At 32.4% G+C, this 27,292-nt stretch overlaps 2 protein-coding genes and 1 long non-coding RNA gene across 40 annotated transcripts in view; all 3 read right to left on the bottom strand.

Moving 5' to 3' along the window:
* The window catches only part of LOC111063080 (longitudinals lacking protein), a 592,348-nt gene that overhangs the window by 389,905 nt on the left and 175,151 nt on the right, over positions 1–27,292 (bottom strand). The gene's annotated exons all lie outside the window — the stretch shown is intronic.
* LOC120351405 lies at positions 4,775–13,665 on the bottom strand. The gene is made up of 3 exons (XM_039428611.1): positions 10,108–13,665; positions 6,943–7,123; positions 4,775–5,507 (listed from the first exon to the last, which is right to left on the bottom strand). The coding sequence occupies exons 1-3, from the start codon at positions 10,153–10,155 to the stop codon at positions 5,341–5,343; spliced, it is 396 nt and encodes a 131-aa protein (XP_039284545.1). The 5' UTR covers positions 10,156–13,665; the 3' UTR covers positions 4,775–5,340.
* LOC120351408 lies at positions 14,582–27,287 on the bottom strand. The gene is made up of 2 exons (XR_005571374.1): positions 25,397–27,287; positions 14,582–14,908 (listed from the first exon to the last, which is right to left on the bottom strand). It is a non-coding gene; the product is annotated as an uncharacterized LOC120351408 (long non-coding RNA).

Raw genomic sequence — 27,292 nt, forward strand, 5'->3', positions numbered from 1 at the left:
TTCACATTTGTTACTCGGTATTTGTGAGAATGATTAACAACTCATTCCAATAAATTATGTATAATCTGATAAATATATTGAATTCACATGCAGTAATTTGCTAACAGTAAAAAAATACAATTTATTGTTTTGATTCTCTTCTACAATATACTGTAAAGCTCGCATTCCTGTTTAATTTTTTTATGAATGTTCATTATCATATCAGTTATCATTTTAACAGTTTTCTCAAATTGACTACATAATGTGATGAGTTTCAGAAATAAATGAAGAAGCAAGTTACAACCATGTAACAATAATTCTTCCACTCACAATCATAAACAAATATGAAGACTGTGGAAAAATTTTCAATTTACGATCGAAATTCGAAGGACTCACATACTGTACCTTTTCCCTAAAAAACCATGCCGTTCAAGTCGGTGAAAGGATGGTAATACTTAAAGGTCTCCTATATACTCGCCTTGATGTCAGTGCACGTTGAAAATATGCGAGCGCAGGTTGTGTTTGAGTGTCATGTGTCATGTGCCGTGGACTGTGGTCTTGATGCGACATCCGTACCTCATGTGAAGACTCCTGACGGTGTCGGCACCAGTGTAGCCGCATTTACCACACAACTGACACGCGGAGCGCCCACCGCGTTTCTCTCACATCATCAACATCTTCCTACTCAACTTTATCTTCGAGCTACAACCACGGAGTAGAGAACACTAATTTTGACTTTGTGTTTATAAATTTAGAGACCATTGGTTTCCTTATTCCGTGCTACAACCTACGGAAACAACACGATAAATGTATTAGAGCCCATACACATTCATATTAAGTGACATATGAAGGTGCACACAGACTCATACGCCACGAACACGCGCATTCCACTTTTCATCAGCTGATTATAACTGTATATGGAATCTTCGCGAATTTATATCGTAGAAACTTCGTTCTGGTCATGAATGAAAGCGCTCAAAAATCTTAAAAGATAATGTCATTACAACATTTTAAAATTTTCACTACCTTCCGCGTAAATTGAGATGGCAGCATGTGAAAATCAATGGGAAGTTGGTTACAGAATATAAATAGTGGCGTCAGTCTTTTCAATTTTCTGTTTTGCTTAGATAATCAGGGGACTTGCTTGTAAAGCAAACATTGTCCAACTAACTTAGTTGAAATTTCTCGAGTTTGACTTAAAAGCTTTCATTGAGCATTTTATCAGGAAAACATAGTAATACGGCAACTTTGTCACAATAGTATGTAGTATATGTAGAAGTGGTTCTTTGCACTATGTGATCAGTGCAAGAATGGTCACTATCACTATACCTGCACGTAAATGTTATTGAATTTAGTACTTTGCATGCAGAACTAATATAGTTTTAAAACAATTAATTCATCAACTTATTAGTATATTAATCAACGTACAAGTAAATTTGTTCACCTTGGTATCAATATCAGAGCTATCTTTTATAACATAGACTTTCATTGTAGTTTCAATGATACTGGACTGATGCAGTAATATCTTCCTAAGTTATAAATAATACATTTAGTAATAATTTCCAAGTTAAAAATTAGAATGTGAATGTTCAAACATTAAACCTCAATTCTATATTCTGCACATTATGATCCAGAAAGAAATTACATTTTTTTCTAGTATGATTGTATTGTAGACCTACATTATACTATTGGAAAAGTATTTAAATATAATATTAATTTTCGCAATTCATAAAATTGAGGCTACTTCATTTTAAATGAGAATTTTCCATGACAATAACTAATCTACGTTATCCTTTTCAATTTTAATATTGGTTCAATTTATCAATTCATATAGCTTCCATTTTGTACATTTAATATTGATCTTGTAAGGCTGGCCACTAACGGTAGGACATGCATGATACACATGTCATCATACATTGGTGTGTCATTACAGAGAAAGGTATCATGCATGTTCTACCGTTAATGGCCAGCTTAAGTTATTCACTAAGAACATTGACTCAATTTAATTCCTCTTCCCAATCATTAATACAATTCTTAAAATATCAATTAATTGTACTACCGTATTGGAATGAATGTAGCATGGAAAAGCAACAGTCTTTTTAAATATAGAATAATGGACAACTGATCTATAACATGTAATAGAAATACACATCCCATTATGATTTTATATAGGCTATGCGTTTAGCTATTTTTATTATACTTCAATTGAAGCTATTTTTATTATACTTCAATTGAATTGAAAATATGGTCTTTCCAAGTTGGAAGAATAGGAATGATTTTGATAAAGAAGGGTTTAACACTGAAAACTGGTTAGAATGAAATAACAATTTATTCAAAAATTCACAGAAAAATAATTCGAAGCTTTGAATTATCGATTGAATATTTGTTTTGGAGAAAATTGGAAACAATACTCCAATACAAGTGATGTATAGCACAAATCTTTCAATTTTTCTTCAAGAATTATACAACTTTCAAACTTTCATAATGGTCAAATAGATAGATAACACAAGAAGCTTTTAGCAATGTTTATGGAATTTATCCTGAACATATCTAGGTACTTATATAATCAACTTATTATCAGGTATAAATGACTATTGATTACTAGTTGTAATTCAAGAACCTAATGATCAATCATTTTTTTCAAAAAATACATTACAGCAACGAAAAATGTGGGCGATTAATTCAAATAAGAAATAAGTGATTTCCAACTATTTAATCAAGAAATACAGCAGATAAAGTTTTTATTCAGTAAACATGTCTGATAATTTTGTCATTCAATTTTTAAATTAAAAAGATAACCCCTTTTCTGAATAATTCTGAGAAATAAGCTGATAAAAATAAGTGAAAAATTATACTGTGGTTGAAGAATTAAGCAATAATTATTTCAAACAATAAAAATAAAACTATAATGAATTACTGTCTAGATAAAATAAAACATCGACTAGGAAAAAATTGTAACAAGGCTATTTTGTTGTATTAACTGCAGTTGAATTTATTCATTCTTTGTATTACTGTCAAAACATTCATTGTTTTTTTTTAGTTCAAATGCAAATTACAGTACGTCAGCTATTCAATTTGAGAATAGGAATGATTTTATCAAAGAAGGGTTTAACACTGAGAACTGGTTAGAATAAAATAACATTTTCATTAACAATTTGAAAAAAATATGATAAGCGATAATTTTTTAACATTCACAATAAATAGGTACAATGCTTTTGAGAATCTAAAAAGACAGAAAACCTCTTCAATTATTACTGGAGAATGGGATTAGGAATACTTATTCGAAACATATTTCACTTTTTGTTCAAGTGTACCTACTCAATAAAATTCAATTTCTGACCTAAGTGACAAGCAAGGAAGGAAGAACAATCACTTCCAACAGTATAATTCTATAAAGAGTTCTTTGGAGATGGAATCCTATCTAAAAACCATAAAGTAATACATTTGAAGAACAAAATATAAAAAATAAATTGTAAACAACTGACGAAAATTAAATATTTCTATTGTGAAATAAAATATATAAGAATTCAATTGTGTGGAAATCATCTTGTCAAGTTGGTAACAACAATAAATAATAATCTCTGGACAGGTAAATCTATATTAATATCTTACAATATTGAAGATACTGTAAGAGAGTGAAAAACAATCAAGATTCAATCTAATGGAGATGCCTAACAAATATTATAATCTATAAAAATCTAAAGCTCTAAAACAATTTATAGAACCCATAAAATTACATTATTACAGCACCGTACAAAACAACATTCGGTAAAGAAATATATTAGACAAAAGATTTTAGAAGATAAAACAGTAACTTAATCTAGGTCTCAAAAATACATCTCACCCACAGGCTGAAAGGTAAGATCTATCTTGAAAGTTGGACAAAGGTCAAAGTATAACAATTTTTAAATCAATTATCTACTCTAATAATGTTAATTATTGGTATTAATGGAATGCAATACTTGTAAGATATTAAAATTAAATTTGAATGGTATAAACTACATAGGAATAATTGATAAAAATGGAAAATGAATCTTGAACATCAACTAGTTTTAATTAAAACGCTGAAAAAATCTTCTACATAGACCACGAATTTAAAATCTGGCTGTAATTGGAAATTCAAAGTCAATAAAATAATACAGAATTTTAAAAGTTTCATCATTGGGACAATCTGCATACAATGTACCGGTCTACTTCGAATATTTTACAATTAATAATTAAAGCATTTTTCTATTTTACTTCATTTCTTGTGTAGAGCGTAGCGGTCCTACTTAAAGTCTTTAAATGTATTTTATTTAAGAGAAGTGCACTCCAATAGGACTTAAGCCTAGGTGTGCCCATCTTTATTTCACTTTATGTTTTTGTCCTCTAAAGCAAAACAATGTAAAAATAAGCTGTTTTTCAAAGTGGATTTTCATTAGTATTTTTTATGTTGTATTTTTAGCCGGTACAGTTTTTTTAATATTATGTTGTGCGAAATAAATTAATTTTTGAATTGAAAAAAGTTGGCCTCCACATCACCCCTTATAGCCAACCCGTTCCACCACATAGAAAGAGTAATTATGATCAGGTTAATTTACATAGAACCGTTAACAACACTGATAATTTGATTGGAATATTTTTATTCTCTATAAAACTAAATAAAATGCTTACGATTAGGAAATGTTAAACAAAAATGAGTAATACTCTTCACCTACAACTAATGTCAGTCTGTGAGGAGGATGAAATTTATGCCAAAAAAGGAAAATTGCACCGTTCTTTATGATTTATATTATATTATATTATAGCCTATTTATATTAAATTGAATGCAAATTAATTTCAAGTCAAATGAAGTTCAAACACATTATTACTCTACGGCAATTAAACTTAATTTAATTAATTTGAACCAGCTTTTAGGTATTCAGTTATTTCACATACAATCAGCAGAGTTAAATAATAATTTTACAAAAAAGTTGCTCAAGAGTTCATGGTCAGAAGAAGTCTTAATGAACAAAGAACTCTAACATAAATTAATAGGTATGAAAAGTAAACCTAGAATAAATTAATCAAACATAAGTAATACATAATCAAACATAACTAATATATAAGAATATAATTGAGATCAGGAATGTTTTGAAATAAAATTCAATTATTTTCAAACTAGGGCAACTGGAAAATATAAAAAAATAAACGTTTTTCAATCAATGAAATGTGAAAAATATTAAATTTTTTTACGTCCTGTTCTTCTCTATTGCAACAATTTATTTCGATTTCAAGCATTACTAAAATTATTACAAAAGTAAAATTTATGCTGAAACTGGTAATTCCTAATTGAAACAGCATAGAGTTCTATTATTAATTTAAGTCCATATTTTTTCAGGTCAAATTCCGAACTTTGAAGAAAATGATCCCTTATCCTGGAGTGTGGAATTCCGTATGTTGAACAAGAAAATGCAGTCACTTGTTGCGGTTCCAAATGGTGAAGAAGTCCCAGGTGATCCAGTGGTAGGTAGATTCCAGAAGTAAAGAGCCAAAAGTTCCGTCCAATCTGGCAAGATAACAATGAAAACGAGATATTAGAAAATTATAACAACATTTTGATCCCAAAAATATGATACTTAAGGTGACAAAGACATGAGAGTTTTAACTCAAATAACTGAGAAAACACGTTTGACGAGAAACAGTCTTTTCAACAAGTACACCGAAGATTCATACAGTTTCAATTGCAGCTTGATAGAATTTTGATTGGAACTTGATAAAGTTACATTATAGGTTGAGGGATGTTCAACTTAATACATTAAGAACTTGTAGCTAAAGCTGAAGGAGATGCTGTCTAAAGATGTTTTAATTACAACCGTTTATCCAGTTCAGGGAGTTCTCAACCTTTCTTCTCCGTGACCCCTTGGAATCCTGAATTTTCCACTATAAAGAAAGCTATAACCATTCTAATAGCCAAAGTTCATTCTAAGAGACACTCCATGCTCCCAGGAATCTTTAACGCAGGATTTGATTAGTGGAGAGTGTTACAGTCTTGCGGATCTTCAGACTACTAATCGATAGAGGTGACTAAAAGATACACACAAGACGAAAAATAAATATAGAAAATTTTGGCTTTCGTCAATTGCACCTTAGTGTCAATCAGTATCCTACTTATAAGATTCTGAACAACTCAAAATTTTTCAAGATATTGATTGATTGATTCCTTATCACAAATGACAATGTATTGCCAAGTATTAGTGATTAATTAGTGTTATATCTTTATTTGATTTAGTTCCTAATCAACCGCGTCAAAAAGCTAAAGTTTTCTGCATAATTTTGCTCTCATTGAACTCCACTGAATTCAAGACTACGTAACTATACTACATCTCATATTATGGTATAGACTTCACTGTTTAACTCAAATCGAAGGAGAGAAAACAAAAACTTATTTTTGGTATAATTAATCATAGAAAAAATTGAATACAATATTGTCTTTGATTTTATCAATCGAAAGACCAGAGAGGATCAGTTTTGTGCTTAACCCGTAGTTCTCTCAGAAACATTGGAGCATACAATTTCATGTTTGCATACATCAATAAATGATCAATGAATATAGGAACATCGGTAGAGCTAATGTGAACTCTCATGTTATGTAAACCATTGTCTTCAATAGTTTGAGGACGGTTTCAAAATGTATATTAGATTTGGCATGATTACAGAGTTCACCGTATAAATGGATAGGCGTGTTCTTGTAGAATGGAAAATTATATTTACAATATAAGAAACAAGTCTACTCGATAGTTACTTATTGAGGTGAGGAGTTCCTAAAAGTTATAAATTTTTGTACATTGAGAAGAACTAGTCGAATACACCAGGTTGGATTCTTAGTGACAAAACTTGAGTTTTGAGATGGAGTTAATACGACGTTTACCAGCCTGACCCACCAAATTTATAAAGACGAACAATTTCGTCATTTGGAAATTTATTGACTGAAACCAACCCACCTGATCCAAACAGTGATGAGCATGATCTTCCTTCCCGTTGAAGAGGTTTCCAGGTTTCCTTTCGTGTAGTTCTCTCCTCCCTCATTGGTGAGTCCTCCGGACCTCCACGACCACGACGCACACCCCTTCTCTTTCTTTCCTTCTTCTTGTCGTTCCCTTCTCGTTCATCTTCATTGGAAAACTGCAAAGTTAAAGCATGATGAGTTCGTTTCAACTACCTACTTGAGTTTATTATCTATCAGTATCAGATGAAAAATGATTTGACCGAATAATAATTATTATGAAGCTCATTTCGATTTTTATTGATATTGAGTCAATAACTTTTAGCATCAAATCCCAGATTTCGAAGTAGATCTTATCTGATCTAGCCTCTTCTATGCCACCTGTATGAAGAAGATTGTATTGATTCGCTACTGCAGAAATTAGAATAACAGCCCAAATTTGAAAAATGTGTTTTTTTGTATTTCTATGGCTGGCCATTAACGATGAGACATGCATGATGAACATGTGTGTACACATGTTTGTTGTCATTCATTGTTGTGCTGACACAGCGAAAGGCTTCAAACAAAAATTTTCGAGGTTAGGTTTTTGTATCTCCGATTTTTCGTTTCTTTTTCTTCTGCTGCTCTATTTGAGGTTACATTATTTTGTATCATTATGATTTGTAATTCTCAAGTTTATTGTTTTTGTTTGTTTTTTCTGTTAGAAGCTACTGTTGAACAGCTGTTTCTTGTTCGAAGCCTCTCGCTGATGACAAAACAATGCATGATGAACATGTCAACATGTGTGCGCACACATGTTCATCAAGCACGTCCTGTCGTTATTGGCCAGTCTATGAATGACAAATTTTTAAAAATAAGTCTAAAGAGCTAAATATGAATAAGTTCACAACATGCATTATATTGAAGACCAAGAATAATTATATTTTGGGAGTCTTTCTCTCATTGTTCAATGAAATATTATTATGAAACTTGAAAATTATTATTGGAATATAGTAGACTCAATTAGATCAACATTAAACAGTAGTAGATAACAGCTAATATAATACGATACTGATGAATTAGTGATTTTTACAAAGTAGTGGATTGACCGTGAAAAATCCACTATCTTATAAATATTCTAGAGCCTTTATAAAGTGAAAGAAGTTCGAATGATACAAAATATAGAACTAAATTTGTTCTATATTTTGTCATTATTACGCTAAAATATTTTATTTACATAAAAACATCACTGTTGATTGCCTATATTTAATTTATAAGTCGTTGGTAGAATCCATTAAACGATATGGAGTTCAATCATGGGGCTGTGCTGCAAATTACTTATTATTGAGAGTAGAGAAAATACAGTTGAGGATCCTAAAAGTTATTTCGTCTAGAATACCCAATCTAAACTTAAATTTGAACAACCTTCAAACCCTACAAATCTTTTATCAAACTCTGACACCAAGAAATTTTTACACTTTCAAAATAATAGTATTTTTCAAAAATAATTTCCACTATAGACTTCTAGCTCCTCCTGCCCATTACAATTTCAGGTCACCAATAATATACCAAATTCCCCGGTTTAATAATATTTATGGAAAAAGATCTCTGCTCTACATAATACCTTTCCTTTAACTACCTGCAAACATAAGAGACTACTCAAAAACGGATGTAATGATCTATGTAATAAACAATCCCAACTTGATTTCAACCCAGTAAAATCGAAATGAGAATAAAACACAGTGATAATAGTACTCTAAATTCTGAAATAAACAATAAATATTTATTATCATTATTTGAATAATAATTTCTAATAGAGGCCTGCGTACGATGAATTTTCTTTTTCATCTTTCAAATAGCCTATTCCGCTGGTTTTAAATTATTATATATATGTTGTAGTCACTGCCGCCAGCCTGAACGACTAATGATTTAGTAATATTAATATTGTATAAAATACTTCCTACTTTATTCCTCCTTTTATTCCTTTTATTTCTGATTATTATGTTCTTTTTTATTTTCTCATTATTATTGTAATTCCTTTTTTTCTCATTTCTTGTATTCACGACAAATAGCCTAATTTTATTTTATTGTACATTATTTTAATTTAAAGCTGTGAAAATTTTGTTTTGATATGGCACCTGCTGAAAACCCCATGGGTTTAGCAGGACCCAACATTGTAAAAAAAATTATTTTCCAATAAAATTGATTGATTGATTTAATAATGGCAAAGCAATACAGTTGGATCAAATCATGAATAATATAAGCAAGATGATATTTATCCAGCACAGTGAGATAATAAAGTTGACTCTGGTTCTTTATTAGTATTGGAAAAATGAATTAAATTTTACTGGATAACCATCCGAGGACTAGCTTGCAATATGAAAATTATCATTTTATTTTGACAAATCGGCAAGCATTTCAACTAATATTCCTACTTCTTCAGCCCATCAAAAACTAATAGATCCATTATTGAAATTGAAACATTAAACAAGATTGAAGGAAGCTTCACGGTGCTAAGAAGAAATGAGAATTGAAATGTCAATTACTGAGGTTTTATCGAGTCAGTTGGATTTGTTTTCAGAAATTCAATGTTTATCCCACATCCAAGCTAACAATTTAGTTGTATATTTTAGTACCCTATGAAAGAGTATTTCTTCTTCGATTTCATGTGATAGAAATAAAATTGGGAAACCCAAGATACAAATTTCTATCGAATTGTAGAATTTTCTTATACATCACTTATTTCTTTGCAATTAACTTTCATCTCCAAAAAATCATGGCTTTTGATGTACATTTCACGTGGGAGTTTGAGTTTCATGAAAAATAGACAATACATAGAAATGAAATCTTATGTATTTTTCCTGGGTTATTCAATATTTTTTTTAGTCAACTATAGTCTGTGCAAACCTTAGATTGCAACATTGCTATTATGGAGAACAAAGCTGCCAAATTTCACAGTAGCCAGAAAGCCAGTGAGCCAAGTGTGTGAGAGAAAGAGTGAAAAATAAAATAAGAATACTAAAACAGAATTCTATCAACATGGAAATGGCAACAGTGTACTCCTATTTTCTCAAATAATAAAATTGGCCATTAAGTCCCCGTTCTGCAAAATAAAGTTTGGACAGACTATCATATTTTTTTTGTTTACATAAATTCATAGGAATGAATTCAAATTTTTACTCACACTCAATTGGAGTAGTTGAAGTACTATTTTCCCCTCCTTCTCTTTCATCTCTGGGCTGTCTCTTGAGGAGACTAGTATTTTGCAGGCCACAGGAGCATCAATAGCGACAGATTCATACAGCGATATCAGATACAATAATTATGAGAGTGTGAGAACTGCCCAAATCTAGCATCAGTTGATACATATGATGTTGTCAGCTCACTCACTCTCGATTGTTATTCATATCTCTGTCTCAATCTATCACCAAAGATAAACTTGCATGCACTAGTACGAGGAATTTGTTTGTGATACAAGACAGATCAGACAATATTCTCATACAAGTCAAACAGTCCTGAGAATATATTTGATTGAATTAGAATGTTGTCAATTTCAAAGATACCACATACAAATCCCTCATACTTGCATACAAATCTAAATGTAGCTGTTTTCATTTATATAGCTCCTGTGGCCTGCATAGTACAGTCTGAATTTGGTAGGAAGCTGAAAGAGACTTTAAATACACACATTATACAAGTTGCAACCGATCTTCTAATATGTTAATAAATTTGACTGGGTCTGACTTTTCAACGTAATAGTGAAATACAATTTGGGTAGTTCGCCTACAGTGTTTTTACTATCGAGTAATTAATTAATTTTTTAGGTTTATACATACATACATATAGGGATGTGTTTGTCCGAAAATATGTCAAAACTACATAAAACTATAATTTGTAGCAATCAAATTTGTTTAAATCTTTTAATGGAAAAACTGCTTTGTTTTGAGTTCCTTAAAGACGTTTTATTGTATACTTCAATGTCTTTAATCAGCAGAGAATTTGAAAATGAGAACCAAAGTAAAAATATTCAAATTTTAACAGACAATAATTTTGAAAAATTCTAGAAGATTGAAGGATTGAAAAAAATGTTGCCAATTAGAAGATCGGTAGAAGCAAGAATCAAGCATAAATATACGACAAACTCAATGAATATTATATAAGAAAATGTAAAATAATATTATAAACTATCCGCATAAATAATAAAAGTTGAAATGGGCCTGTTGAAGTCCCTAAGTCAACACACTTGATCACTTGAAAATTAGGAAAGATCAAAACAATAATTGCATTGTGTAGAGTAATTGATAAAATATACATGGCGACAAATTAATAAAATTAATTTTTCACCTTTACCATTTTTACCGTTACCTTGTTTACCTTTATCATTTATACCTCGTTTACCTTTACCATTTATACCTTGTTACCTTTACATGAGAAATTTTTCAAATAACCTTGGAAATTAATCTAAAATATGGAGATTAGAACAAAAATACACACCATTTAGTTGAAGAAACTCCATTCAGCAACTTACTGCTAATCACGGCAGGTTCCTTATAGGTGTATCAGACAAACGCTCAAAAGGAAACACCAACATTCTTCCAAAAGTTGAAAAGTAAGTTTGATCTATTAAAGTAGAATTCCTGGAAACTTCAAACTCCGGAAAATAATGCAACAGATATTTTTAAGCGACTAAACCGATAAATTAGTATTGTTAGCATCATCCCGAAATGCTGTAAAATACAGTTAAAGTGAGCTTTCATTCCCGTTTTAATTAATTCAATGTTTATTCCCGAATTGATAACGCTACATAACAAAACGGTTAACATCTCTATGAACCGACCCGAATTGGTAACGTTATTTACAAAATATTAAAATTTGAAACGGCATAATTATATTATTCCGCATTTACTGCAATAAACGGAAACATCGATTTGATTAAAAATGACAAGAGTGAATAAAGCATGCAGGAAATGATCCACCAAAACTACTGATAAAATGAGATTTTTTAAATGGTAAAATTTTTCGCAAAGAAATAAATCACCATAATGTTGAAGCCACAGTATATTATTAAATACTGAATTTTGCTATTTCTATGATAGATCAGTGATCAATAGAAATAGTGCAGAAATAAATACCAGCCCAACAGCTTATTATTTTTTTCAAAGACAGTTTGAAGTTGATATATATTGTGAATTTAAGCAGAATTCAAATTTTGTATCATGAGAAAATGCCAGTCCAAACCGAGAATCGAACCCGGGTTCAACGATTTGGTTTGGCATTTGTTTGATTCATTTTATCAGTGAGAAGAACATCAGCACACGAATGAGTAAAAAAATATCCTACCTTACGTGATGCTGCGATGTCTATGATGGTGGTGGGGGGGGGGGTTCTAACCTGAAATGGTATAAAACCTGCGAAAATTTTGAAAATGTTGTCTACCATCTTAGCTGTGTAATCAAGAGCTCTATCCTGAGAAACTATCAAACTTGTCAACCACAGAGGAGATATTGTATAAAATTTATAAATTAAAACATAAAAAATGAAGTCAAAACCATCTACGTTTCTGTATTCTAATACTCCGTGGGACGCATAGTGATTTATGAGTTCAAAATCTAAATTTCCAACATAACTTGCAAGACAACCTATAATCGAATGGGATTAACAACCGTTTTAAAAACATTAATAAATTGTTGAAAATTAGGCTGCAAAGCAAATTTATAAGAGCTAAATTTGAAAAAGAAATAATCTTCATATGATCTACTCACGATCGGAGACCACTTTGAAACGAATAATTTAAGAGAATGATAATGATTTTATTTGAGTATTACAATAGTATCAATCTATGAGTACAATACACTATGGATTAAAACAGCACAATACATGCTTCTAGAAATTCTGAAGCCTGGCCATTTTCCGAATTCCAGATAAGATTGTTCATGAAAAATAGGAGCAAAGGGTTTTATTGAAGATTGACCACGTCGTACGAAGTTGAGTCACTAAATAATTGATTGAGTTGTGATGAAATTTATACAATCATGAAAAGTATGAGACAGTTCAGTTTTCACGGACAATTTTACGTAAAAATAAAATCATTTAGCTGTAAACTTATATTGAAGTTTAGCCTTTGCGACTTCTAAGAATTTTTGTTTAAATTCGGTAACTCTCGCAAAATATTATGGAAAATGGACTAAGTTCATGTTATTAGACCCAGATAAAGATGTAATCGCTTGATTATGAATTCCCGATGATTAACCATAGTCTTAATAGAACACAGCCAAGATGACAGACCATAACTTCCAAACTAACCCTATAGTCTGAGGTTCAACTTTATAGGTATTAAATCTATTGATTCTATTCAACTAATATTATTCAAATTTGAAAAGTGTTTCCTTCTTTATTATTTGAAATGCAGTAAAGCTTTGAAATGTCTATTCTTCTTTCACATGTTTCAGAAGAGAATCTCTTGACATTGACGAGAAGAATTCTTAACTCTGATTCATAAATTGAATCTTCATTAAAAAAGGAACAAGCTATAACATCTTATCTTTCATTTTTCCCCTAAGAAATTATTACATCTATTTATGGTAATCTATGAATAAAGTACAATTTACTTTCTTCTGTTTAGATACGAGTACTTGAACTAATCAGTATTGAGACCTAATTTTTTTCATTTATTGTATAAAAGACTATAATCATAATACAATTATGACATTGGAGGAAAAACTAGGCTGAACCTGTACTGTTTCTCTCCAAAAATTTTGATAAAGTGTTAATGTTGTCCAAAAGATAAGTTTATGTAATCACACACTGCTTCATTACTTGATTTTCGGTCCAGGAATGATGATTTAAAATTTTGAATTTTTAAGGTTGATTTTATACTCTAAATGAATCCCAGAATGTATCACAATAAATTAAAAACTTTAGAAATATTGCACTTATTTAAAAAATGTTAATACAAAAACAAAAAACTAATCACTCCAAACTTCACTAAGAAATGTGGATTTCAATAGTGTTCAAAAAATTCTATAAACTGGAAAATAATTATGCATTTTCTGGTAAAAACCTATCAATAAATGAGCCAAGAAACAAGGGATTGCTGCCATGAGTATCCTCCACGATGCGCCGCTCCTATAAACCTGTAATTTGCATTGTAAGCATTCTTGTATAGTCTCAATAGAGGCAAAACAATGAAGAGCTCCGCACCTCAATAGTATTGAGCTATTGGTCGAGAACCAATGCAGGAACCATTTAGGTACCATGCTTCAATTTAGTATTGTAAGAGTGTGTGGAACAATTGCTTCGAATTTGGTTACAATCAATGTAAACAATAGATTCGAAATTAAATTAATAAGATTCAGTATGAAAGGACAAGAGCTTACTTAATCTTCCACCTGAATCTCAGCTGAACATAATCGTAATTTCAGCTACAAAAATTCAGAAATGAAAAATTCTTTAGTAGACTATCTAAGGACTCAAAGCCCTCAGATTTGGCCCTCTAGCATATTCAACTAATTTCTATGGGAGAATCATGTAGATTTTTTCAGGTTTCCTGGAATACGATACATGAATTTGAGATAGTGAAAAAGCAATAGTTTTTGCTTGGTTTGTTTTTACTGCTCGAAAGAAGATAACCAATAAAGATCTCTGGCTTTCTAAATTGGAGGAAGAGATCAGATATTAAGAATTCATGAGAAAAGTTCTAATCAGAGACTTGACACTTCATTTTCATTCTCAACTCATTTTGAGATGTTGTCTGTCATGAACCTTCCAAGATTCTATAAATTTTTAGAAGAAAAAACTCTATAATTTCGACAGTAAAAAAATGCTTACAGTACAAAATATATGAACTCAATAAAGATTAAGCAATGCACAAAGCACTAGATGTAATAAATAAATGAAACTGTGTGTTGATGTTCTTGTTTTGATGGATCTAAAATAGATGTCACTAACCTTCAGCATACTGCTCTTCAATGGTAAGCCGCAAATACCTGTAACAACACACAACATTCATGTTAGGTATTCAATGAAAAAGTGGCAATAAAGTCATAAATTGATTTTATTTATTTATAGTAGACTATAACATTTCTACAAGAAAACAATATGTGTCATAAACAATACAGTATAATAAAAAATACAGTTTCCATAGATATATAACCTAAGTTTTATATTTTTCAATAACGAATAATGCTGGATAGTATAAGTACACGAAGATGGGTTGAATCTTCCCATTTACATGAGTTCGACGTTCCCATCTTTAGTTATTCATTTTAACTGTTAGCATTGGTTGAATGAGAAGCGTTCATGTTATTTATGAGGAATTCTGACTAAGCTAAGCTTAGTTTTCCTCAGTTCAAGTTGAAGATTAAGGTTAGTTGAACCAAGTTCACTATATAGAGCTGAGTAACCTGGCTCAGTTTTCATCATGAACGAAATATTGTGAATCTGAGAGTTTGACATATTCATTGTACGAGCTTGGATATACTTCATTAGAGCATTATAGTAAACTTGAAGTTCATGAGTAAGATTTGGAATCTTCAGATATATATAGCATCATTCCAAGCGTGAATATGAAGTCATATCGAGAATCATGTATGTGAATGCGATGATACCGTTTTTGAGTTGCCAAGGGCGTTTTCGGACAAACACGCATATTGTTTATTGTAAACATTGTCCAATACACATTTGATTTTTCAAGTCGTTGACTGGGAGCTGCTGAGAGAGAAAGAACAATCTCAGGACTCGTTGGCAATAGTATTAGAAGAGTGGAGAGCTAGACGAGTAAAGTGTAAGGAGAGTGTGAGAGGAGTGCAGAGTAAAAACACTGAATTTTCAAAAAAACAGTGAGTATGTCTCTTAGTCTACTCCCCCAAAGCAGCCAAGCACATAGTTTTCTTCCTCTCCGACTGTCATTCTAAAAATCTCTAAACTAAATTCTACACATACTAAATTCTGTCTCTCCACCAGAACCTTGACTTTCGTAGTCATCTTCTACATATTCCTACATATCCTTTCCAACATATTCCTGATGAGGTCTCAGTCGGGATCAGAGACGTAAAGTAGTTTTGGTCGGGATAACTGAAATCACTTCATCTTCGTTCCCTACGTCTTCTTACCTAGTAGAGCAACCTAATGTCAATCTCATTAAATCATTTCTCATTCGATCCTTTCTTGCAACGCCACAAACCAATCTCAGTTTTCTCATCTCCATCACTTTTACCTTCATTCCAAGTTTCTCTGAAATAGACCGACTTTTACTACAATACAGAATTTAATCTTTTTTTTTATAAGGAAGGGATGTGTAAACCCTAGAGATTACTTGTATATATTGAAATAGGTGGATAATCGCGAAGGTTTATCCGCGTTATTTCAAATTTGATAATCCGCTGATGAGGGTTGGCAGCACTGATGGCTGCATGAAGTTTAACTTAGAGACTGTTCGTGTTATTTTTCTCATTTATTACTAATTTCGGGATTCTAGTTTCATCTAAAGTACATGTGAACTTTCATCTGAGGTCATGATTGAAGGCAGCGATCAATCAGAGTGAGTTTTTGGCCCTTCATCTATTTTCGAGCGTGTTTTTAGTGATATAACCTATTAAATGACAAGGACTAGAAACTGTGGAAATTATCGTTGAAACACCAATTCTGGACTTTGACCCGACTTGACTAAATCTCAACAGACAAAAAATTACCTCAATAATTCTCAACCCTGCGAGAGAATATTAGTGCTGTAAAATAGACTTTCAAACAATTTCGGAAGCTCCCTTACGCTTGATACTTGTTGCTTCACCCAATTGTATCTGCTGTTGCGCGTCCTCACCCTTTTTGAATGAAAGGATGATACAAAGCTTACAATTCCAACTGCGTATCACATTGCACAGGTGCTTCCTGTCCATTTGTGTCATTATTACTAGTGATCAAAGAACTGCATAATAGTGGTGTCTTATCTTGACCGTTACCGTCGAGCTTAGCTGTGATTCTTATCAGAACTCTAATGTCAATAGTACCGAAGACAATACTAGCCTATTTTCGTCAAATCTAATACCGTACTATCTGATAGCCTACCTGCTGTATATCTGTGATTAAAAAAAAAAAAATAATAATATGTCAGTCACTACTTACAAAACTCCAAGAAATACCATAGGCATATATCATGAAAAACAATGTTATAGAAGAAGCCATCCTCTAATCAACGGCGATATAGTGTGGAGATGTATTCATAAGGGCTGTTCAGGTACAATTACAACTGATTCAACATTGGGAAAAATAAAAATTTCTACTGTGAAGCATGTCAATCATCCGATACCTCTTACTCCAACGAATATTATGAATAATGATAAGAACTATGACAAAGGAAATGAGAAAATTGAGAAAGTTAAGGGCACGGCTACCCTTCAAAGATTGTCACTCGACTCAAGAATAATTAATAACCGGAAAGTTCAAGTATGTAGCACAGGATGTCAAACAGATGATTTAATATTGAAGGAGAAAGATGATTTAGTCACTCGTGTTAATGAGCTGCTAATTCACCGGAACGCACTTATTCAAGAGATACAGAATCTTAAAGATGATCAACCGAGTGTTTCACAAAGCAAGCAACCGGAAAAAGATAACTTTTCTGAGAACTCTGCGTTAAAGAAGATAGCGGACCTAAAAGAGGAAATACGGAAGCAAGATGTTATTATCAAGGAAATCAATGAACTTAATGACTCTATAACCAACAAATACGAATCTCTGCAACTCCAAGTAAAAATGCTCACAAAAATCACCTCTAAGAATCGCTCAACCTCTTTCAATCCAACTAGATTAGCTTCGACTCCAACCGACCAAGTGAACTCACTCTCAACCAATGCACATGTTCCCTATAGGAAAATCCACTTCTATGGTGATAGTCATAGCAGAGATCTCGCTATTATAACCAATAATCGTCTTACTGGAACTGAAGTATTTGGAATCTGCAAAGCCAACGCCGGCTTACTGGACATTGTGAACTGCGGCTCTATTGGGAACGGTTTGGGGAAGGAAGACTGCTTAATCATAGTGGCAGGTGCGAATGATGTAGCTGGAGGCAGAGTCGATACTATCTACAAACACCTAGAACATGAGCTTTCAAATCTCAATCATACTAACGTTGTCTTTGTAAGCATTCCTCTGCGACGTGATATACCACTTTCTCACACATACTACAAAAATATTGAAGCGGCTAATACATATATTTCCGAAGTGGCAATTGGATTAAATCACGTTGAATTCTTCGACATAAATGAAATCATGCACAGTAGACATTTTACGAAACACGGATTCCACTTTAACAGTAAAGGGAAACATATGCTTGTCTCATCACTGATAGAGAGACTTCTCTCAAGATCAACTTCATGGCGGAGGCCACCAGTAATACACCACTTTGAAGCTCCTAGCAGAATCAATACTACCCCTACATCTCAGTGTGCAGCCACAAATAATGCGACAGATGAAGAAGAGAGGATGAATCGCGACTTGGTTGCTGTTGTTCTCGATGGTGCAGAGTGCCGGGATACGAGAGAGAGTGAATCTTTACAATTGGACACAAACTGTCAGTCATCTGCTGAGCTCATTCATACCGGTGGTGATGATAATGACTCTAGTGTTGTTTTTGTGAATGGGAACAATTTTTTAGAAGCAAGAGAGATGTAACTCATTCAGATTCACATACCAATGATAATAGTCATAACAATAGCAATAATAATGAAAACCATGGTAATAATAGTGTTAATGATATCAATAACGATGATAGTAATAATAATGATAATAATAATGATAAAGGTAAAAGTAATTATAATAATGATGAGAATAATAATAATAATAATAGTAATAGTAATAATGATAATGATAGCAGTAATAATAATAATGATAATAATAATAATAATAATAATAATAACGGTTATAATAGTGATGGTAATAATAATGATGATGCCAATAATAATAGTACTAATAATATGCTCAATTCTCAGGATATGATAGAGGTTTCATTCAGTGTATTTCACTGGAATACTCAAGGTATCATACAGAATAACAAGCTAGACGAGATTAATTGTTCATTGCCAGTTTACAAAAAAAGCCTACCATTATTTGTTTAACCGAGCACTGGGTAGGAGAAAACAACCTCTTCCTTCTACATAGATTTCACGAATATAACCTAAGTTCGTACAATTTCAGACAACAAAAAATAAGAGGAGGGTCGTGTATCCTATCGATAGATAGTCTATCTTGTGAAGCTATACCTGATTTTCAGAATTTTTACATTGAACAGTACTTTGAGTGCTGCGGAGTTAAAATTAACGAGCATTTTAATCTAATTGTAATTTGCATATATAGATCTCCTAACAATTCCAGGCATTCCTTGAACATATTTTTTGAAAGATTGAATAATTTGTTAGAATTCTGTTTCAAAAAGTATCCCAAATACAAAAGACTTCTCTCAGGTGACTTCAATATAGATATAATGAAGGAATCAATAGCACGATCCAGATTCCTAGATTTATTACAATCTTATAACTTGTTCCTGCACTACACAGATGATCCGACTAGACTTACACCAGGCTCTAGAACATGTATCGACAACGTAGCTTCCGATTTTGACCCACGACAGTGTAATAGTACAATCATTGACAATGATTTATCTGATCACACAGCACAACTGGTTGACATTCCAAATAAACTGCTTACTTCTTGCAACCGAAACAGATCAAATACAAATAAAAAAAGAGAAACCTTTAAAACAATAAGAATATTTTCGAAAAATAATATTGATCTCTTCAACACCATTCTATCAAGTGAGAGCTGGGAATCGCTTTTTCAATTGAGTGATACTATCTCCGACCCTAATATTTTGTACAATAAGTTTCACACAATGGTAATCTTATATTTTGAACAATCTTTCCCGCGAAAACCTCATACAAAAGAAAGATTACTCAACTGTGATAAGGGATGGATTACATCTGGAATACGTAGATCATGTGCCAGGGCCAGGGAGCTACACATGCAAGGCAGATCACGTGACTGCTATGAATTCAGAGAATATGTGAAACAGTATAAAAAAATATTGAACAGATGTATTAGACAGGCGAAAATAATGTACAACAGCAATAGAATAAACAATTCTGACAATAAGACAAAAATGGCGTGGAAAATTGTTAAGCAAGAAACAGGCATAAACACTAAAGAATTGAATCTATCTAAAGTATTTGAAAAAACTCCTATAGAATCCACACTGAACTCATTCAACAACTTCTTTGCTAATATTTGCCAAACACTCAATCTAAATATCAACATGCATGCAGCTCTTGATTATTGTAGAAAGCAACCAGAAACAAATAATATCCTCATTACATTTAATCCAGTCACAGAGCATGAAATAATTAATCTAATGAAAAAAATGAAGGCATCAAAGGCACCTGGATGGGATGAGTTCCCTCCTTTCCTCTTAAAGAAATGTATTGTAAACTTGGCTAAACCCTTAACCTTCCTAGTCAACCAGTCTTTTAGATATGGAGTGTTTCCCGATCTCTTAAAGTACAGCAGTGTGCTACCCTTTCTGAAAAAGGGAGACCCACAGGACTTTGGAAATTTTCGACCAATAGCAATACTATCTGTATTTTCAAAAGTATATGAAATGGCGGTCGCAAGCAGGTTGACTGCTCATCTTGAAAATAATGGATTATTTAATGAGAATCAGTTCGGTTTTCGTAGGAGCAAGGACATTGTAGGTGCAATTTATGAATTTGTCAGGGTTATGTCGCATGCGATTGACAGGTCGCAACATGCTGCTAGCATCTTCTGTGACCTGTCAAAAGCTTTTGATTGTGTGAATCACGAGATATTACTGAAAAAGTTAAGCTATTATGGAATACATGGCACCGCTCTAAAATGGTTCAGCTCATACCTTTATAATAGGCAACAATGTGTGAGAGATAAATTGTCCGCTAAATCTTCTTCATATACTTTAGTCCCAAATGGAGTCCCTCAAGGATCCGTACTAGGACCTTTGCTTTTCCTAGTATATATCAATGATCTGACAAGTGCTGCACCTGATATAAGATTAATTATGTATGCAGATGACACAACTGCTCTGGCAACAAGCCCCGATCACATCACTCTTGCAAATAAATTGAAAAGTGCACTGTCGGCAATGTCAAAGTGGTTTGAAGCAAACGGTCTATCGTTGAACTATAATAAAAGCCATCTTATTCAATTTAGCTCTGCTCGTAATCAAACAGCAGTGAACAGAGTACATCTTCCAATAATTGAAGACAGTGTTGAAGTGTCCTCTTCAACAAAATTCCTGGGACTTATAATAGATCAGAGTTTTACTTGGAAGGAGCATATTCAGGTCCTTGCAAAAAAACTAAATCAAGCTTATTTTGTAATTCTCACCCTCTCTCACTCACTAGACAAAAGCACCCTATTGGCCGTCTACTACGCATATGTCTACTCATATCTAAGCTATGGAACCATTTTCTGGGGAAATTCTGTTGATAGCGGTAAAATTTTTATAATCCAGAAAAAAATAATAAGAGTCATTTGTGGATTGAGATCAAGAGATTCTTGCAAAGCATTCTTCAAAAACCTAAACATTCTAACGCTACCATCTATTTATATCTATCAATTGTTGGTTTTTGTTAAACAGAATTTAGATAAATTTCAATTTTGCACAGATAATCACGGGTATAATACACGCAATAGTAGTCTCATTGCTTTTCCAGTACATAGACACACAGCTCTAGAAAAAACTCCATTCTACTCTGGAATACGTTATTTTAATAAATTACCTGCAGCCATCAGAAATCTAGATTCAATAAACAAATTCAAACTAACAGTCAGAAAAATGCTAGTAGAGAAAGCCCTATACTCTGCTGCCGAATTTTAATTTGTGAAAAGGGGCTGTAGAGGGTAACTTAACTTTTTGTGACTTTCATTTCCATGTGAATTTGATGAGATACATCATAGAGTGTATTTATTTATTTTACTTTTAAGAAGTTAGAACTAAGTCTTTTAGATATAATTTTGTTCTAGTATTGACATGTCACCAGTCAAATGAGTGTTACTCAAAAATTGATGTAATGTGACGATAAATAAATGAATGAATGAATGAATGAATGATAAATTCTACGTTAGAAAAGCCCCAACTTAATTTGAATGCTAACATAAAAATAGTGCAGATGCAAATCCTAATAAAGTACCAGAGTACTTTAGACTACTAATTTCTGTATTTTTGTGATACATGAAGTTTCAACGTACAGGTTATTTAATTGATCTCATATTATTTAAGGTTAATAATTATATATTTAATTGATCTTATATTTTATCGTATATCTATTGTTCAGAAAATTTTCCTCTCATAATTTTATATTTTGTCTGATAAAAGTTAAAGCTTCTGTTTTTTTTTTTTGAAAAATCTATATCTCATAAAAGCTCGTTTAGCTCGTTTCAAGACATTTAAAATGATGTATCATAAGTCATACTTTCCTGATGTCCTATAATCTCAATTGTACAGTTAGATCTGCACAATCTAGTTTTTCCGCGCAAATGTCCATTCAAGTAATAGTACCACCAACAGGTGGTCACATAGAAACCAACTGGGTTAAATGCAAGTAAATTTGTTATTAGATGTATCTGAAAATCTATTTGAGATAGAACGTTCTATTTGGTCTCAGGTTGTAGAGAGCTCCGATTTATTTCAATTTATTCAACATCTTATCATCTAAAAAAAAGGTGGAAGTATTTTCCTTTTCGATTTTGTGTTAATCTCAAAGAACTGGAAAAGGAACCAGAAATCCATGGTATTTGGGACACTCTGTAAAAAGCTACAGAACTAGAAGGCCAACTTCTTTCATTTAATCTGTCCAATACTCCAGAATCACTGTACGAAAAATGTAGCATGTTAGGAATTCATTCCGCGAAATGGACCTTTTTCACTACCTCATGACTGGACTAAAGTCTTAAAACGAGAATCTAAAACTTTTTTACTGAAGCTAAACTTTTAGTTGACCAAATTCAATTCAGGAGGTGACAATTTCCTAATTTTCTGGCTTTGTAAGGCAATAACTTCCTACTGGATATACAATAAAATGTTTTGAAATGTCTACTTTGATTGTAGATCTATTAATCCTCAAAAGGATGAAATCATAATCAGCTCAATAACCTGATTCGATTCCGAAATATAGGCCTACTCGTTTTATGAAACCCTTGCAGTTTCAAACTTCGGTGGTGTCCAGGGGGGAAAGAAGACGGGTGGGGGACTATGAGACTGCGGTTCCAGGCTATGTACTATGTATACTAACACATTAATAAGAAATGAATTATAATGAGCAGTTCTCAAAAAAGAAATATTAAACACTAGCCTATATTCTTCAACATAAGATACACTGGCATTCAATCAATTTATGAATGAAGGAATAGGCTATGAACCTTATCATTTGAAATGTTGAGCAATGGCAATAGCGCATTTAGAGATCTGCATTATTCTAGAGAGTGCACTTTGAATATAGATCTTCAATCTTCAAATTGACTGACTGGTTGGAAGACTGGAGAGGAAAAAGCAATTAAATTTTTTACACATGAATTCAGAAACCTCTTTGGAATATTGACAATTTTGTGGATGTTTGTCGCATTGGTCCCCACTGCAGCATATTTAAGTTTACTGCGAAAATTCAGCTTTCCCATAATTTCTTGCACAAACCCCTGTTTTCGTTGACTGAGCTATCTGGTGTGGAAGCACACCATTATGGTGTATAGAACAAATAATAAAATCAGTGTTATTTCAAGATTTCAACAGTATTAATCATTTTTGTTACAACAGAATCAATAATTCTGTTGAATTCGTTGTTTATTTTTTATAGAACCCTACAAAATGGAGAAGGGAAATACTATGTCTCACTCAGAAACTCGAGAGTTATAAATGTACAACATTTTTGTCTACTATTCTATCGTAATAAGGGAGAGTAGATGTTTCACCAGGACTGGTACCATAGGACAAAACCGACCTATAAATGATCAGTCAGTACTTGAATTTTTGCTGTTCTGCTGGCTGCCTCAGACCAACTCTACTAGACAGTCATGAGTTACAAAACCATTATTTGAAGATGATGGGAACAAACCACTTGAACTCACTCCCACTTAAACTCTCAGATCCATTTGTCTCTTGAACATCCCTCCTACGCAGGCCACGTAGAAGCCTTGATTGGAGTGTTGGGAGTATCATTTTTTTGGACTGTGCAAGATGCTATCGAGACATAAATAATTTCAGAAAGTGCTGCTGAAATTCAAGCGATTGTTGACGTTGTACCATTCAGTCTTTGGTAGCCACATGCAGTATGGTATCCTGATCTGGGGTCATTCGCCGCATGCCAGAGATATTCTAACGCTCCAAAAGAAAGCTCTCCGAATCATCACATAGCCTATAGCAATTATAATGCACATTACCAGCAGATCTTCCGCAGAATGGGCATCCACACAGTTTGTGGACACTACATCCTAGCTTCACTGCTATATTTGAAAAGCAACATTTCAACGCTACAGCAAATAGAGCAAGTGCACCCTATATACTCGTAGAAGGTTGGATCAGAGTGTATAGAATGTAACATTAAGAATATAACATTCTATACTCTCTGGATTGAATGTGCCACGCTGTTGTTTGTCGAAGATGAGGAACTATTTCCCAGTGCTGGCGCTGAAAATGTTTCACCACTAAAGATGCAATTCCTTAGCGACAACGCATCTCGAGCTGCGCGTCTCTAAGCAGGTGGCTCGAGACGCGTCGTTACAGCCGTAATGACTGGAGCACATAACCAATAAATTTATTCGATTTTTAAATGCTGTATGAACGTTATGGAGGCAGATGAATTAAGAGTGTTGGCTTAATATATTGCTTTTATTGCATATCTGATGAATGATCGAATCTAATGGTTATGTGCTCTAGCCGCGGCGGATCTAACGTCCAACCCCACGACTGTAGACGTGTGTCTTGAGAAGCCTAACCACTACAAGCGTCTCAAGATGCCGCTAAGGAATTGCACCAGAGTCGATGAGAATACATCCAGTGAATGTCTATAGGTCTTCCTTGTCTAAGTGGCTGATTGAAAATCTGTAGCCTACTTATAATATCAATGACTTTTTTGAAGAAGATACTTGTGATGTGTGACACTGTCATCGTGATCTGTATGGTCTGTTTGACCAGTTCATATCCATGTTGAAAATGTATTTGACAGACGTGATCTACCCAAGAATAATTTATTAATCAAAAAATTGAGTATTCAGAGGATGATGAGGATCTTTTCTTCACAGAAAAATAAGTCAAGCCGCAGTCATTTAGTTGAAGAAAGTGAAAATCACTGGACATTCAACAGTTCTTGAGAAGAACTGGCATTTCTTTCCTTGATGATAAAATTGATAGGCTAATATAAGGATGAGAATTATCATAAATATTGTGTATTACTCACCAAAGCATGCTAATCGATGTCACATGAAGAGATGATGTTCGGTACCGGTACATTTCATAAAACACTTCACTTTAAATCCACAAGTTTTACTAGTAAAACACTGCGCAAACACTATTTACACTGGATTTATCACAAAGAATCTCACTTTTAGAGATTTTATGTACCTGGATGAAGTATGAGGGGGAATAGAAACGAATTAGACACAAAATAGAAGTTATAGGAACATTTTTATATCTTGTGTTTTTTTCCAATGAGATAACCTGCCTCTGAGATCCTGATTTTTGGAGTATTTTCTAATTTTATGAACATGATTTGTAAATTTATTTATAATGAAAAGTAAAATTCATGAAAAAGTTATACAAACCACTGTTTATTTATTCAAATAATCAGAAGTTTTTTTTTATTAAAACAATTCATCAACAAAATTATCAGTGTTCTTACTAAAAAGTGTCTAAAGCTATCCTCAAAAACCATAAGTTACAAAGAAATGGATAGATGTGATTCTATCATAACAATTGACAAAACGTTTCAGCTAGTCAGTGGAAATTTGAAGGCCTTAAATTTACACTGATTGCTGAATGCGTATGCCAGTTTAAAGAAGTATATTTTAGTTTCTCTAATAATAAACTGCAAACAAAAGTTGAAAATGGCAGTAGCTTATAGGTTTTTTAAGGATTTTGCCTGATAAATTAGTTGGAATATTTCTCTTATGTTCAAAATAAAATATATATAAGTAAGGTGGTAAAAGATTATGTATTTTAAATTGATATTAAAGAAGAATTAATTATTGAAAGTGAATATCAGTCCTCACTCCTCAGTCAACATACAATACATATTGCTTATGACTACACTTTGTAGGCCTAGTGTAAAATGCATTAATCATTGAAAAAAAGATTAAAAAGTTGGCAAGGAATGAAGAGATAAAGGGTTATCTCTCAGAATTCTATTCTGTAGTGGGATGATAATGTATTTCAAGTCTCAAAACATAAATTTGTTTGGTGTAGGAATTCATAACCTCATAAATAAAACAATGGGATTGACCAGATTGTTGAAATTACTTCAGATGCAGAAATTCCAAATCAATTTAATTGCATCCCATATAAATTAAGCCAAAGTTGTAGGGAATAAGCAACTGAGTATAATATTCCAAGGATAAACAAACAGGTTAGGACTACAAATCAGTATAGCGAACAGATTATTTACATAAATGGAGTCTATATTCTATAGGGATGGATGAAAAAGAAATATTAAATTTGCGGGAAAGTAATATTTACAGTTATAGTAATCAACTAGTAGCACATTTCTGGAATAAACTATTGAATACGAAATCCTAACCTACAACTCAAATTCTAACCTTCCAGAATTGAAAGCTAACTTTCAACTTTTAATTTTAACGAGCAATGAATATGAGTCCGACAACAACATTTTATTAATTTTTATGCAATAGTAAACTCGAATTTGAAGAATTAATGTCATAAATATTAGTAAAATGCTTCAGGAAGTAAAAATATAGGTTACGTGAGGAAGTGACGAAGACTTGAAACTGACACTCGTAGGATTTTAAGAGAATAACAAAATAGATTGATATGTTCACAAGATCATTTACAATTATTTATCTTTGAAAAACAAATGAATTAATTTTAATACTATTAGTAAACAAGTAATGACAGATTTTTTACTCAAACGAACATCAACCTAAAATTCTAATTAAACGTAAACTTCCACTTATGAGACTGACATTTTTCACAAGAAATAAATAAAAAAAGTCGTAATATTGATGTTTCTACAGAATAATTTAAAATTTAAATTTATTTTAATTATTTTTCACCGCAATACACACACACAAACATAGAAAAGTCACAATACAGATCTAACCTACGAACACACACTGGCAAA

This window comes from Nilaparvata lugens, chromosome 5, assembly GCF_014356525.2.
Source record: "Nilaparvata lugens isolate BPH chromosome 5, ASM1435652v1, whole genome shotgun sequence".
Classification (NCBI taxonomy): domain Eukaryota; kingdom Metazoa; phylum Arthropoda; class Insecta; order Hemiptera; family Delphacidae; genus Nilaparvata; species Nilaparvata lugens.

Excerpts from the sequence above, each read along its gene's own strand:
- LOC120351405 (XM_039428611.1), bottom strand. The coding sequence starts at position 10,155 with ATGAAAGAGAAGGAGGGGAAAATAGTACTTCAACTACTCCAATTGAGT. Across the intron at positions 7,124-10,107 it reads TTCAACTACTCCAATTGAGT|TTTTCCAATGAAGATGAACG; the intron begins GTGAGTAAAAAT and ends TTAACTTTGCAG. Across the intron at positions 5,508-6,942 it reads CTCATCACTGTTTGGATCAG|ATTGGACGGAACTTTTGGCT; the intron begins GTGGGTTGGTTT and ends TTATCTTGCCAG.